This window comes from Drosophila biarmipes, unplaced genomic scaffold (assembly GCF_025231255.1).
Source record: "Drosophila biarmipes strain raj3 unplaced genomic scaffold, RU_DBia_V1.1 ptg000017l, whole genome shotgun sequence".
Taxonomy (NCBI): domain Eukaryota; kingdom Metazoa; phylum Arthropoda; class Insecta; order Diptera; family Drosophilidae; genus Drosophila; species Drosophila biarmipes.
Window position 1 is genome coordinate 1,361,560 of NW_026114535.1, and position 16,033 is coordinate 1,377,592.

Below are 16,033 nucleotides of genomic sequence, written 5' to 3' on the forward strand. Positions count from 1 at the left end.
GGCGGGGCCGGTGCCGGTCTTCGCACTTGTCTTCGGCTTCATGCATGCGTAATTACATGTTGCAGAGTAGAGAGGTCCGGGGCAGTCGGTCGGGCAGTTTCCGGTCTTGGGCAGTGGCTTGGGAGTATTTGTTTTTGTTACGAGTTTTTGTTATACGAGTATAACTTTCATTTTATTTGCTGAGTGAGTTGTGACTTGTGGTACTATATTTTTGAGGGTTTCTTTTAAAAATTCAAGCTCATTATAAAGTTTTTGAGCCGTCGTCCATGCGGGCGATGTTGACTGTGCAAATAGGAGCCACTTGATGTGCGCTATTCTTTTATTAATTTTATTTTTCTGACCTCAACATGCCATCACTCACACTCTACTCACTCAGACTGTCGCTTTGTCGCTTTGTATTGTTGCCAAACTCTTTAGATGTAAAATGTTTGTGAGTCCAGCTGCCTTTTCGCTGCTTCTCGTCACACTTGTCACGGTCGCCATGTAAGCTTTGTTTCAATCGCATTTGAAATTATCTTGACCATCGGTTGTGGTTGCTTTAATCGTCTTTATACCCTTGAGAGGGTATAATGATTTCAGTCAGAAGTTTGCAACGCAGTGAAGGAGACGTTTCCGAACCCATAAAGTAGACGAGTCGATCTAGCCATGTCCGTCTGTTCGTCTGTCTGACTGTCTTTCCGTTTCTACGCAAACTAGTCTCTAAGTTTTAAAGCTATCGGGCTGAAACTTTCCCAAAAGTCTTCTTACTATTGCAGGTAGTATATAAGTCGGAACCAGCCGGATCGGACAACTATATCTTACAGCTCTCATAAAAACTATCGGGGAAAAATTTTTGGACCTCTTTAAATCCTAAATCTAAATTGCTCTGGTACCAATTGTGTGTTTTTGTATGATTAGTTATTATTCATTTAATTAATTGGTTGTTTACTGCCTTATTGAATTTTTGAAAATCGTCATGAGAGAAGACATAAAGACTGAACGATAACACCTATAACATAAACATTACAATTTAACACATTGTGACAAGGAAATACAAAATTCAACTAAGAAAATATAGCGTTATCTAAAAAAAGATTTGGAACTTCCAAAATTGTCGCTTCTTTGTGTTGAATTCTTTATCCTGCAAAATTGCTTTTAAGTTGCTTTTAAGTTGTATTAAAACATAAGTATACGATTTTATGAGCTACGTGCACGACATGTGATACTATGTATAAGTTAAAGGAATGATAATTTTTTTAATATAAAAAAAATTAAACTTCACTTTATCACTGGCTGCTGCTCCTCGACGATGTGGCTCTTGACCAAATTTAATTATCAGTGGCCAGTGCATTTATCTTATTGTTATCGTTTGTGTTTCTCGACGGTTGTTTTTTGGTAAAACATAAAACAAGTTAAAAGAAGTTAATAATATAAAACAATGCGTCAAATTTAAAATTTGATAACTCTAAGCAGGCAACAACTCACACACAATTTTTACATACAATCAAACCCTCAAAAAGAATATTATAAGAGATATACGAGAACCTGGGTAACTCTTCGCAACACACTCATTGTCTGCATTAGAGAATCATCAAGACATAACATAGTATAAATAAAGAAAAAAAATTGTATACAAGCTAGGAAAAAAAATATATAAATATAGAAGTCTACAAATTTCTTTTTGTTCCGCCAAAACATTATATCCTTTCGGTTTCGTTATCACTTCAGTACGGGCGATCTTAAAGGGGATAAAGCTAAGATGTATTATCCGACCTAACTAAGCGACTGAATTAGATTAAATGTTTTGTGAGACTAAACATGTAAATTTAAAACAAGCTAAAGCAAAACTCTTTAGAGTTTCTACGGATTGCAAGATGGTAACTAAAATTAATAATTTCCAGACCAGGCCAGAGACAATATTAAAATTCCATTTAATATCCAATAGAATCGTATTTGAATAATCACTAAAAGATTTACAAAGTGGTAAATCTACAAAAAAAAAATTTTTAAGTTCCAATTCATCTCTCCGCTTACTTCACTATACAAATAAACACGGGCAGATCTGTGAAACCATATATATAACATCGTCTGATCTGGATTACTTGACATCTTGACGATCTCTGGGATTCGTTACTGTTAGCTCTGGTGCTTTCACTTTACGCTTAAGAAATATTTAAAAATTAGAAAATCATCAGCATGGTAAACGCAACGTCCTCAGCCCAACCGCCACTCATTAGCTCAGCTTCCTATGCCTCGCCTCGGCGGCTGTGGTGGGCAGCTTTTTGCTGGCCAACGTTGCCACCGGCTCAGCCAGTGCCTTGGACCTGGCTATGGAGGTTGTCGCTTCGACAGCATCCACCCAGGCGACGCCGAAGTCATCTCTCGCCTCCATGTTGACTATATTTTCTCCGAACGCTTGGACTGTCACCTCGTTGACGAATTGAATGGCCTCGATGTCCTCAGGCAGCGGGTAGAAGGTGGAAGTGGGCAGCGGATCCAGCGCAACCAACACCTCATCTTGGTTACGACGCATCCTTAGCCCCTCGAGCCGAATTTGCTCTTTCATTAACGTGCATCCCGGCACTTGCGATCGATCTCATCCTTCACATTCTTTTGGTGCCGCCGCCCAAAAGCAGCGTCGTTCAGTTGTTCTAATTCACTTTCATCTGAACTGGGCTTGTCCCAACACCCTTCCACTAAGGTATCTCCAGACTAGGATTATCCGCCAGGAGCTCGTCGGCCTCTTCCAGGAAAAACTCGTTGTCACAGTGAAACTCCTGATCCTCCCAAGTTCTTGTGGTGTACGGAAAGGCGGCGGTGCGGAATACGGATTTGGGTTTTCCCGATCTCGCGGTTGCCTTGCTATACGTGTGGGGTGAACAATTGATTAGCGTTTTTCTGGTTGTCGATGCGCTGCTGCTGACACTTCTATCGAGGATGTGAGCGCTGGCTGTGGCGTAGAGCCCGTCGTAGGTGTCGTTGACGGCGTAGGTGCTGGTGTTATTGTGGTGGAGGATACAGGTGGTGGATAGATAAGGTTTGTGACGGTTCTCTCCTTGATAGGTCTTTTTTAGAGCAACCTGTGGAAGTTGACTCTGGCTAAGCAGCACATTTTTCAAATGCTCCTGCTGTTTGCGTTTAACGGTTTCTACATCGTCAAAATACTGATCTTGGCCCCGAGTCCTTTTCGACGTGATCCTTTTATCATTGACCAACGCTCGTTTCGTGATATTTGCCTCGGGCTCCGAGTCCTGATCACTGTTCATGTTTTTTCGTGAATCGTAGTGGGCGGATAAGGTGGTCCTAATGCCAGACAACATCTCATACTGCCTGATTTTAACTTTCAACCGCTGCTTTTCACGGGTTCGGTTTGTGTCTTGGTGGACTGATGGTTGGCTACAATTTTTTGAGCAGGAGTAGCTTTCATGTCAGCGGTGTTGGCCTTGGGCAACTTCGTTTCCCAAACTGATGCACTTGGGACAGCAGCTACCTTAGGTGCTACCGCTGCTTAGGTGCATCTTCTGGTTGTACTTTGAGGACTTCTTTCTGCTCCTCGAGTATCTCTTCCTGCTTCTCCACGCGTACCTCCTCCAGTTTTTCCACGCGAACATCCTCTTGACGATCCTGTCACTTATGCTCCTTGGGTGGATCATCCGGTTTAATCTCAGCCTTGGGAAATTCCGGCTGCAATCAATGCTTACTCTTACTTATGTCGAGGTCTTAATATTATTTTGGGTGTTAGCTCTCCATTCCCTAAACGCGGCTGTCCTCAGTCACAACAAAGTAGCAGTACAAGTAAGTGCGGCACGGAAGCTGGTGTGCTTTGCGGTGACTTTCGTCATCGTAGAAGTACCGTGATCGATCCTATTATTAGTAGAAGTAGGATGATGGCGGATACCTAACTAATGGAAAATTCTATAGTTATTTTGCTTCTTAGTTTTTCCAGCGCTTTTGTGTTGTTAATGTTGAGTTCCTTGTCCATTTGTAGTTAAAGGACTTCCCCCGACTTCGTAATTTTTCCTAATAATTGGAATAATGAATGTTCTGGTTGGACCATTTTAATTTCCCTTGACGTGTAGGTAGTTTCGCCAGTAGTTACTGTTGAGTTACGGTATTGCTTTATGAAAGAGCGTTAAAGTTATAAAAGTTAAAGTTATTAAAAGTTATTAAGTTATTAAAGTTGTTCAGCAGTATGGTGCCTGGCATTTTTTCCTTATAATGCGGTATGTTTTGATTGTTGAACATCTTACATTCCGTTTCTCGAAAATTCAGGAGGGTTTTTATACAAGTACCATTGCTTAAATCTATCAAATTTTCTGAATTTCAATTGCAAATAATAAGTGTCTCTAAGGTTCTTGCGAATTTTCATATTTTATATCATTGATTTCATGGGTTTTTTCATTGCTTTTACAGCTTTCTAAAGTTCTACGATTATCAGTTTTAATGGTTGGAAGGCTAATAAGAACAAAGAAAAACGCTATAGTTGAGTGCCTCGACTATCAAATACCTGTTTCTCAGCTTAAGGGACCAAAAGGTCCATATATAAGCAACAAAACGATATTTTATTCCCCCACCTACCGGCTATGTCAGTAGATGTTATGTGGGCGGCAGACAGATTTAAGCGTTTAAACTGTTTGGGCGCTACAGTGAGCACCATCAATAGGTATTGATGAGACAAACACATTTCAGTTAAAATTTTATTTCTATCATAAAAACTGAAGGCGCTACAGATTTTCGCGGATTGTGGGCGCTTGAGTGGGCGTGGCGCAACAAACTTGCGCTGCGCAGGAAGCCCAGGGATCCGTATGCCAGGTCTGACTCTTCTAGCTCTTATAGTTTCCGAGATCTTAGCGTTCATACGGACATGGCTAGATCGACTCGGCTAGTGATCCTGATCAAGAATACACGAGGTCAGTCCGATAAGTACTCGTTTTTGGAAGGGAAATCGCGCACTGAAATCAAAGAGCGCTAGATGCTATGTACGGTGACTCTACTCCTTCGATGGCGACCCTCAAAAATTGGTTTAACGAGTTTCAACGTGGTCACACGACGGTTTTTTATGAGCCACGCTTAGGTGACCCGAAATTGGCTATCACAGAGGATAACGTGACAAAAATCCAGGATATTGTATTGACAGACCGCCGATCGAAAATACGCGCGATAGCTGAGACAGTAGGCATGTTAAAAGACTGCGTGGGTCATATCCTGCATCCCGCGCTTTCGGAGCGGTAGGTGCCGCGTGTGCTCACTCGCAACCGTGAGAACACTTAAGTGTTTGACGCTGTTTAAGCGCAATCCGAAGGAGTTTCTACGTCGATGAAACATGGATCCACTGGTACACACCAGACCCCAAAAAACAGGCTTCACACGGCGAACCTGCTCCGAAGAGCAGGAAAGGTTATGGCCACCGTTTTTCTAGGATTCACAATGTGTGATCTACATCGAGAGCCTGGAGAAGGGCAAAACGGTCACTGAGCTGTACTATGTACTATGCCGAATTATTGGTCCGATTCGCCGCCGAATTGAAGAGAAGAAAAAAGTGCACTTCCATCATGAAAACGCACCGCCTTACACTTCCGCCCTCGTCAAGGCCAAATCAGTCGAATTAGGCTACGAACTGCTACCCCATCCACTATATTCTCCAGATTTGGACCCGTATGACTTCTTTTCGTTTCCAACTTGAAAAAGTCACTCACTGGTCGCCGCCACAGAGGCCTATTTTGCAGACCTCGAGAAAACTTATTTAAACGGGTTAAAGAAGTTGGTGCATCGCTGGGTCAAGTGTATCGAACTAAATGGAGATTGTTTTTAGGCTAAGTACTTATCAGACGACCTTCGTATATACTTTATGGGGTCGCAAACGCTTCCGTCTACCTTTCATACTTTCCGACGAATCTAGTATATCCTTTTACTCTATTAGTAACGGGTATTAAAATTATATCGTTGCCATTTTGGCTAATTTAACTTTAGCAGTATCTATGGCTTCAATTGCCCTTTTTTGTCTTTTTTAAGTTTGGAGTATGGGTAACTCAGTATGAATCTTTTTTAATTCGTAGGAAAGAGTTTCTTCATAGCTTAGTAAGTTAAAGACGTTTATGATTTTAAATGTTCCGTTTTGCCTAGCCGCTAATCCGGTTTCAAATGAGATTATTTGTGAGTTGGAATAGTCAAAGACTGTGGCTATCCCTAAGCATGTTGGTAAAAATAATCTGATAAATTATGCCCTTATATTATTTGTATGTATTATTTATCCGGTTTGCGTATTAACTGTGTTACTTTTGTTTTCTGCCACGAGTTTTGTGACCTATAAGGCTGTTGTTCCCTAGATATAAGGATTTCGGTGTCTGACTATTCCTAGTGTTTTGATTTTCTAGTGGACTCCACAGATGAAATGCGTGTCCTAAGTCATGCGGCTCTTTGAAAGTCAATTATAATACTAAGTTTCCATTAGAGCCTCTGACAAAGCTGTCCAAGGCTTTTTCTCTGTACATGGCTGTCAGAGGCTGTAAAGTTTCCTGAAAGGCCAATTTAATTTAGAATTAGTGATAGCTGTTGGTACACTGCCTGATAATAATCGACTATACTATCGCTACCTTAACTAAGAGCAGAACGCTGAAATTCCACGGTCTGTCGACAATATGCGCTGTTAGCCATTTTGAAATAGCTATCCAATCTAAGGAGGTATTATATGATTCTAGTACGGCGTCAGCTTGTCCGGTAATTCCGTAATATTTTGGGGAGCCGATTTAACACTTTTTCAACATTTTTCTTCCATGAAGAATATTAAATTTTGGCCTGATTAAACCACTCGGCTTTCTTAAGGAGTGACAATATTGTGGAGGTTTTTAAACGGCGAGGTATGGAATCGACTTCGTAAGATTAGGTTCGGAATCGGTTCTATCACCCTCAAAATTATCACCGAATTCAATGGAGTGGACTAACGGTCTACTTCGTCACGATTGCGAGTTCCTCCAGAAGTCAACCACAAAACCCTCGTAGAATCACGTTTACTATCTGTTCTACCGACCTGGAAAGGATCACCGAATTCCCGGGTCATCGGTCCCATTCCTTGCGAGTTGACCTCATTTCCGGCAGAGACACCGACAAGTAACATACAAATTTCTGTCTCTAACCCTTTCCAACCAAGGTCGTTACAATTGTGATCGAAATATCGAAAATTCATAAAAAACAAACATTTGCCCGACCGCTTTATATTATTGGCGTTTTGGAGGACTTAAACATTAAAAAAGTATTTTCTTAAAAATCTCATGTACTCGAGGCTAAAGCACCGAAAAAGTATACAACTTCAATAAGTAAAATAACATCTACCGTAAAAAACTAACCAAAAACATACTTTAGTACACGAGAATGTGTTATGTTAGAGAGAAGATCGTTAAGGGAGTGGAAATTTATCGGACAATAATTTTTTGTTTATTTGACGATAGTCAATCACTAATCGCCATTTCCTTGAATCTCAAGCGGGAGATGATTTTTTAGGGACAGGTTATAATGGGCTATTATATTCAGATACAGAAAGTTCGACTATTCCGTCGGTGATCAATTTTCCGACTTGCCTCTGTATCTCGTTCATCTGCTTGTGTGGGCTTATATAATTTTTGACGTATACTAGTTCATTATCCTTTAATCTCAGTTTCTGTTTGTAGAAATTATTTGTACTGATTGGTTCTGTCTCCAATCCGAACATATCAATGTATTTGGTGCATAAGCTTGAGAGCTGTGACTTAAATTGTGAAGGAAAGTTCTTTGATAGTTGAGATAATACAGCCATTTCTCTATATTCATTATTAGTTTTGACTACTTCGTAGTTCAAAAGTGATTCATATGCCAAGCTACTTGTACTGACTACTTGATCTTTATTTGTAGTTGTAGAAAATGTGTAGAAAGCAGATCAATCCGCAGAGCCTTTAGGTAGTGGAACACAGATATTAATCCTTAATATCTCCTTGGTTTGTCTTGATTTCTCGTTTTGTATATTTCCAGTAGGAACAAAGACAGAAAACACTTTGTTGAGGATATTTTAATTTATAGCAGACACGCGTGTTTATTGTTTAAGGAACCAAGTAGAAAAAGGACAAAAAGTAAAAAAGAAAAAGTAAGGCCGTATAATCCAGAAATGCCAAAAATATCGATATTCGATATGTATATTTACTGTTTTTACCTTTAATGATGTGATATTTCCACATACCTCCACAAAAATAGTATATATATATTCTTTATAGTTTACTTAAGATAAGTCCAACATTTGTTGCACGGATTGGGGAAAACCCACAAAAACCCAATCAGACTGTATAAACTATAATTTACGTTAATCAATTTCATTTCAAATCATAAAAATAAATAAATAACAACAGAGAAACTAAAAGTTGGGACAGCCGCTTGATTTTTAATGAGATCCATTTCATTCAATTTTTCAGTTTATAAAATTCATTTGATCTCGCAAATCACAAAAACGTTACGCTGGTAATGGTTTAGTTAGCGTATATGCGATTTGTTTACCTAAGGGAATATAAACAATTTCAATAAAATTTGAGTTTTTCTGAAAAGATAACTTTAAATCAACTGTACTCTTTAGGTACGTTAAAACTTTCTTCAGACTTTTCCAAAGTTCTGTGTTATTCTTTTCACAATAACGACTTTAAAAATTAACGGCTGTACTTAAATCAGGTCTTGTATAACATAATATACATTAAACATCCTATTACGTTTCGACATGGGGCATCACAGTTGGCCAGGACAGCTAACAGGATTGCAATTTTCCATATTATAGTTTAAAAGTATTGATTTTATGTAATTGACTAAGACTTATACATATGACCATCACTTTTATTAACTTTTATACCTAAGTAAAATTTAATCATTTAAATTAACTATTCTAAATTTGCTCTGGTATTTGAATATAAATTACTTCTTTTAATGTTCTATTCAAAAATGCTGTTTTAACATCCATATGACGTACTTAAAGGTTCTATTGATTTGCTATAGTCATAATCAATCTAAAACTCGAGATTCTTGCTACAGGTGCAAATGTTTCATTATAATCAACTAAGTATACTTGCGTAAAACCGCGAGAAAGAAGTCTGGCTTTATGTTTTATTGGTTCGCCGAATTTATTTTGTTTGATTGTAAAAACCCATCTACAATTAACTACAATTTTATTTTTAGGATTTTGTACAATTGACCAAGTCTTATTTAATGAGTGTAAGTCCAGTTCTTCTTTAATACCTTTCTCCCAATGTGTTCTATCTTTACTGTATTTAACCTCGACAAATTTATTTGGTATGGAATAGATTAAAGATTGAGTATGCATTACACAATTATTTATTAAATTTTGAAAAGATACTTTTGCAGTATTCTTTATTCGATCACTTTTTCTAATATTTAGCTGCGATTTCAAGTCTTCTTATTCATAAGTCTTTTCACCAGACATTTCTGGATCGTCATTCTCAAATTCTACCATATCACTAGGCTGTTCATCTGCTTGATCAGATTTCCCATTATTGTTGAGGACATTTTCATTATCAATATTTGTTTGAATACTTTCACCATCTTCAATATTAAGATGCATGTCATCCTCAACCACAGCTCTAAATTTTACCATATTTGTTTCATTAACAACAACATCTCTTGCTGTTACAAATATTTCTTTTCCAACACACCACACTCTATACCTATTTGGTTCATACCCCTCAAGTATACCTTTTCATGACTTTTCGTCAAACATTCTTTTTCTTTTATAAACATATACTGAACCAAAAACTTTTAAATATTTTAAACTTGGCTTTTTGTTATGCCACATTTCATTTGGTGTTTTCAATAAATCTTTAAGTGCATTACTTGGACTTCTATTTATCAAATACGTTGCCTTTAATACAGCTTCACCCCAGAAACTTTTCTGTAGATTGGCTCCTATCATCCTTTCGGATACACCACTTTGCTGAGGTCTGTGTGGAACTGTTAGATGGTAGCTGATGCCATTTTCCTATCATCCTTTCGGATACACCATTTTGCTGAGGTCTGTGTGGAACTGTTAGATGGTAGCTGATGCCTTTTTCAACACAAAATTCTCGCATTTAATTTGATAAATATTGTCTCCCATTATTTATGTACAGATTAACTACTTTTAGATTAAAAGAGGCTTCGCATTTTAAAATAAAATCCAAAAATGCAGTAAAAACATCTGACTTGTAAGCTTACAAATATGTTACACAGTAATGTGTATATTGATCTATAAAAACATAGTAATTCTTTTTATTTATTGTTGGAGATGTTATAGGACCACAGACATCGGAATGTATTACAAATAATGGTCTATTTATATGATTTTTATTTTCAACCTTATCAAAACGGGTTTGTTTTTCTTTTATGCAGGCTTCACATTAACATTAGTTAGAAAATTAGTATCTTCAAGTAAATTGTGGTTTTAAATTTCAAGAAATTTTCCCTGACTTATAAGCCCTAACCTTTCATGCCATATGTTATAATTTATTTTACTTGATACAAATGCAATCGTAGGTATTGTAAATCTCACAGAAGGGACATTATCAATAAAATGTGGATCCATTATATATTTTATCTTACTCACAATCACACCTCCTGGATGAAATAAAATCGTAAAACCAGCATCTTGCATCTTTTTTACTACATCAGGACAAAATAGAAGATCATTTAGGGTCAAGTTGGTAAAAGTATCGGGTAGCAATTTCATTGATCCCTTTTTAGTTGCAAATATAAATTCGTCCGACTTTGCAACAGCGATTGGTGATTCAAGATGGCAACCGTTTGAGAGTAGATTTTCGTTGTTGGTCAAGTGATTAGATGCACCCGAATCTAATAGGAAAGAGATATGTCCACCACTAATGTTATTATGTCGTTTGAGCACAGTTGCCACATTAAAAACATTTTTGTTTATTAAATTTGAATTTGGATTTAAATTGGACTTTATCTTGTAACTTATTATTGTTATATTGAAACTGATTATTTTTATTTTGAAAATTGTTCATATTACCTATTTTATTCACAGCTTGCAATACTTTTAAGCTAGTATCTTTAGATTTTTGCTTTAACTTAATTTCATGCTCAAGTAATCTATTTTTGACGAAAGATAAAGTCAAATTTTTTTCTGCGAGTGTTTCGATGGCGGTAATGACGACAGGTAGAGAAAGCAAAAGTTGGCTGACCCTGTCCATGTCATCTAATTTCGCATCAGATGCAGAAAGTTCCTTTATTAGATCTTCAAGTATATAAAAATAATTTATCAAATCCATATCGCCTTTAAATATTAGTGAAAGAAATTGTTTTCAGACGGACAACTGTGTAGCCAAACTTTTGCGTTCTTTAGCACTGCAATCATTTGTGACAAAACTTAAGAAGGAATCATTTAAATATTCAATAATTGTATTTTTGGACAATTTCTCGAACTTTTTCCACTCAACACCTTTTTCAACAGCATTTTTCTCAGTAACTTCACCACTAGTTTCATCAATTACTTTTATCGAATCATTTTCGCTTAAAAGCGCTCTAATTTTTAGCAGACACTCGTGTTTATTGTTCAAGAAACCAAGAAGAAAAAGGACAAAAGTATAAAAGGAACAGTATAATCCAGAAATGCCAAAAATATCGATTTCCATATATATATATATATATATACTGTTTTTGACTTTAATGATGTGACGTTTCCACAGTATTATTAAGTAATCTTATGAATGCATTTTTTGTTGTTGCTTTTTTACTAGCTACTTAAATACCATTGTTTATTACTTGGTTTGGAATCAATACACTGTCTTCTTGAGAATTTAATTGAATTTTTCTAATAACTTGGGATCTTACAGGCAGAAGTATTGAGTTGTTGCCAGAACTGTATGTAATTGGCACATAAATTAGAAATTTAAGGTTATCGGGTCTGATTATAAGCCAATCTTCAGATGGCTTTTAGTCTAATTGACAGCTGTATTTCTTTATGAAGGCGATTCCTAATATGCCATCGCATGGAAAAGCAAAATGTAAATCCACGATATGAAAGTCGTGTTGGATTTTATATTTAGTTGTCTGTATCTCTTTTGATTTTGTAACCTCCTGACATATTCTTTTTAAATTTATCAGAATTTTCTTTGATTATTGAAATGTCTGCACCAGTGTCTTCTAAAAACACCAGTTCTTTTCCTGTGGATACGTTAGTAAAGTAAAAAATATATTCTGACTGAGATTAATTGCATGAACCATTACATTTTCTACTGTTGAGTACTTGAAAGGTCTTGAGAGTTTTCCGATGTATTTTGGGCTACTCTCACATGGTTATGGGTGTTATTGCTATTGTGGCCTTGATTTGAGTTACACCTCCTCGATTTTTTCCTCTGTATTGACCTCTTGCATTATTACTATAATTGGAACTATTGTAGTTGTTTTAATTATTATTACGACCATAAAAATTACCTCTGAAATCTACACGTCCGTGGTTTCCACCACGCTGAGGATAATTTTTATAATAAAGGACAGTATTTGGTTGTCCTTTTGCTTCCTCGCAACTATTTACGAACTTGAATATGGAATCATTCATGGTGTTGAAGGTGCCAGCCTGGACGATAAGTTTTACCTTATCAATTGCGCAATTCTTAACTGCAGACTGTGTAGAAAACTTCTGGCTAATTCAAGGGTTAGGCCGTTTCATCATCTGCTCAACCTCTGACGTCAATTAGTTAGCAGTTTTGTTTCGTTGCTGTAGATTCATCAGTTTGGCTGATAGTACTTCTACAGTTTCGCCGTTAACATTGCTTTTTATTCCGGAAATGACTTCTGATACGGTTTTTTCATTTCCGACTAGGTTTCTGGCGCCACCTTTTAGCTTTGTTTTTATTATCGAAATAACTAACTGTTCGTGTTCGCCTTTTATTGATTCTACAATTTCCAATGCATCGAGAAAACTTGTTAAGTTTTCTGCTTTACCATCAAATACTGGTATAAGCTTTGATGCAGTGTTGATAAAATCAGTATTTTACTGTGTCATTGTAATAAATTTTTCTTCAACTGTTCTCGAGCTAGTGTCTGAATCTGTAGAATTGTCCAATTCAGACATTAATATAGTTGGAATAGTGAGATTCTTAATTTCTTCCTCTTACAAATCCTTCTTTTGATAATTCATTTCATTCCATTATGTTATGGATTATTTCTTAAATACAATCATAACAATTGCCCTACCTAAGATTGAATGCTCGTCTAATCTTGATCTAACTTGCACACCCGGGATGGTCGTTAGTGCTATTCCTTTTTGGGTTGCAATAGTGACATAGCATGACAGTTCAATGTGTCTATATAAAGGATTTCAAACTCGTATACACTAACAGGGGTTGTAGATATTAATTAATTAACTCTTCTACTGAAATCTGGTTCCCTTATATATATTTTGCTTGTGATTCTTTGTGTATCCATACTTGAATATACATAGATATATATATGTTTAGGATTTACTTTATTTTATTTCATTTAAATATATTTTTTTCATCATTAATATATATTGTCTGTGCGCTTTGTTCTCTTTTTTTTTAATATCGTCCAATACAGAACGAATGTCTTTTTTCTTTTTTTCAAACATTTATTATGAGGCTTGTACAATTTATAAAAGCAAATGGCGCACATTATGACAACAATTATTACTAGCATTATATTTGCGAATTCCAAATCAATGTTTTTTGGTTCAACTTTATTTATTACGTTAGCAGTGGAATCCACTGAATTAACGACTGCTATAGCCATTATTGTTTTGTTAAAATTATAATTGTAATTATCATGTATTTCTTCACTGAATTTATTTATCGAATTACTCCTCATCTATTCTATAAGGGTCTTTCTTATATATCTTTCTTTTGTTTTCTTCGAATGTTTCGAATAGCTTTACGGGCTGCACTTCTAAACGAGCGGAAATGGTTCCGCACGATTTTACAAAAATGTTGTTTTATATATAGATTAATATGTATTGATGATCCGCATCCTCTGCGTCAGCTGGTCGTCGCCCCTGGTGGGTTGCCCGTCTCGCTTGTTGATCTGCTGTTGATGTTCGGGGCCTTTTGGCTTAGGCGGGGCCGGTGCCGGTCTTCGCACTTGTCTTCGGCTTCATGCATGCGTAATTACATGTTGCAGAGTAGAGAGGTCCGGGGCAGTCGGTCGGGCAGTTTCCGGTCTTGGGCAGTGGCTTGGGAGTATTTGTTTTTGTTACGAGTTTTTGTTATACGAGTATAACTTTCATTTTATTTGCTGAGTGAGTTGTGACTTGTGGTACTATATTTTTGGAGGTTTCTTTTAAAAATTCAAGCTCATTATAAAGTTTTTGAGCCGTCGTCCATGCGGGCGATGTTGACTGTGCAAATAGGAGCCACTTGATGTGCGCTATTCTTTTATTAATTTTATTTTTCTGACCTCAACATGCCATCACTCACACTCTACTCACTCAGACTGTCGCTTTGTCGCTTTGTATTGTTGCCAAACTCTTTAGATGTAAAATGTTTGTGAGTCCAGCTGCCTTTTCGCTGCTTCTCGTCACACTTGTCACGGTCGCCATGTAAGCTTTGGTTCAATCGCATTTGAAATTATCTTGACCATCGGTTGTGGTTGCTTTAATCGTCTTTATACCCTTGAGAGGGTATAATGATTTCAGTCAGAAGTTTGCAACGCAGTGAAGGAGACGTTTCCGAACCCATAAAGTAGACGAGTCGATCTAGCCATGTCCGTCTGTTCGTCTGTCTGACTGCCTTTCCGTTTCTACGCAAACTAGTCTCTAAGTTTTAAAGCTATCGGGCTGAAACTTTCCCAAAAGTCTTCTTACTATTGCAGGTAGTATATAAGTCGGAACCAGCCGGATCGGACAACTATATCTTACAGCTCCCATAAAAACTATCGGGGAAAAATTTTTAATAAAATTATATCTTCAGTGTTTTTTAACATATAACCTTCTAAGCTTGAAAATAACATTTTTAAATAGTTCTGCATTTTGAATTCAATTTTATTCAAATGGGACGACTATATCATATAGCTGCCATAACGATCGGAAAATTAGTGGTAAAATAATATAAACAAATTATATCTTCGGTGTTTTTTAACATATAACCTTCTAAGCTTGGAAGTAACATTTTAAAATTATTTCTGAATTTGGAATTAAATTTTATCAAAATCGGTTGACTATATATCGAAGGACAGCTACGTCACGTCTATGGCTGGGTAGCGTCGGGTAAATTATTTTATTATTATTTATTTATGTATGCTTTCACCCTAACTACAATCGTGGACATAAGTATATTGACATAAAGAAGAGTGAAATATACTCGTAACTTGAACTTGCTTCGTTTAACTTTTGGCATTAATGGAATGGTAATTTGAATTCCGTTTTAATGATGCACTACTTTTCTTAACCATTCAGAACTTATTGAAAATTCCTAATTTGTGTGAAAATCAACTTCATACATATTTCAACTCGCCTTGAAAATTAAAATTTTTTGATTCAAAAAGTTTGTTTAAACAAAAATAATAGTAACTGGTATATATACTTACTTAGTTTCATAAATAAAAATTTAATACTATTTTATGCGTTTTATTCAATGTAATATAAAAGATACAACAATTTTTCGGGTGTTTAGAGATAGAAAAGTTTGTCTGAAAGGGAATCGGCCACATCTCGCTGTATACTCTGTCCAATCAAATAAGCCAGTTTGTGAGCGTACTGCAAACAAAAATTTAAGTTTTATTTTTGACTATATAAATTTAAGATTAAAATCTTAAATCTCCGGCAAGCCAAAGTATATATTCGTTATAAAGGTAATGTATCGTTGGCAAGCCAAATTATATATAATTTATATATATACTAATAAAAATAATAATAATTATAATATAATTTTTTACAGTTGATTTAGGTCATTTCGATAACACTAGCTTACAAAATTATATTGTAAGAATGGTGCAAGAAGGAGGATGATAGTTCTCGGTTGATCTGGACCTCTTTAAATCCTAAATCTAAATTGCTCTGGTACCAATTGTGTGTTTTTGTATGATT

General features: G+C 36.3%; 1 protein-coding gene and 1 pseudogene across 48 annotated transcripts in view; both read right to left on the minus strand.

The window, feature by feature from the left end:
• Positions 1–2,212: 2,212 nt before the first annotated feature.
• LOC108035846 (protein male-specific lethal-1-like) lies at positions 2,213–7,045 on the minus strand (annotated as a pseudogene).
• Positions 7,046–15,553: 8,508 nt separating this feature from the next.
• LOC108021871 (protein argonaute-3) overlaps positions 15,554–16,033 on the minus strand; it is a 448,633-nt gene continuing 448,153 nt past the window's right edge. For all 48 annotated transcript variants that reach the window (XM_050890176.1, XM_050890192.1, XM_050890190.1 and 45 more), the window contains one exon: positions 15,554–15,703. Coding sequence is in view for 1 of the 48 variants with exons in the window: in XM_050890210.1 (XP_050746167.1) it covers positions 15,617–15,703 (87 nt within the window). In the remaining 47 variants the exon portion in view is untranslated. The remainder of the gene's footprint in view (positions 15,704–16,033) is intronic.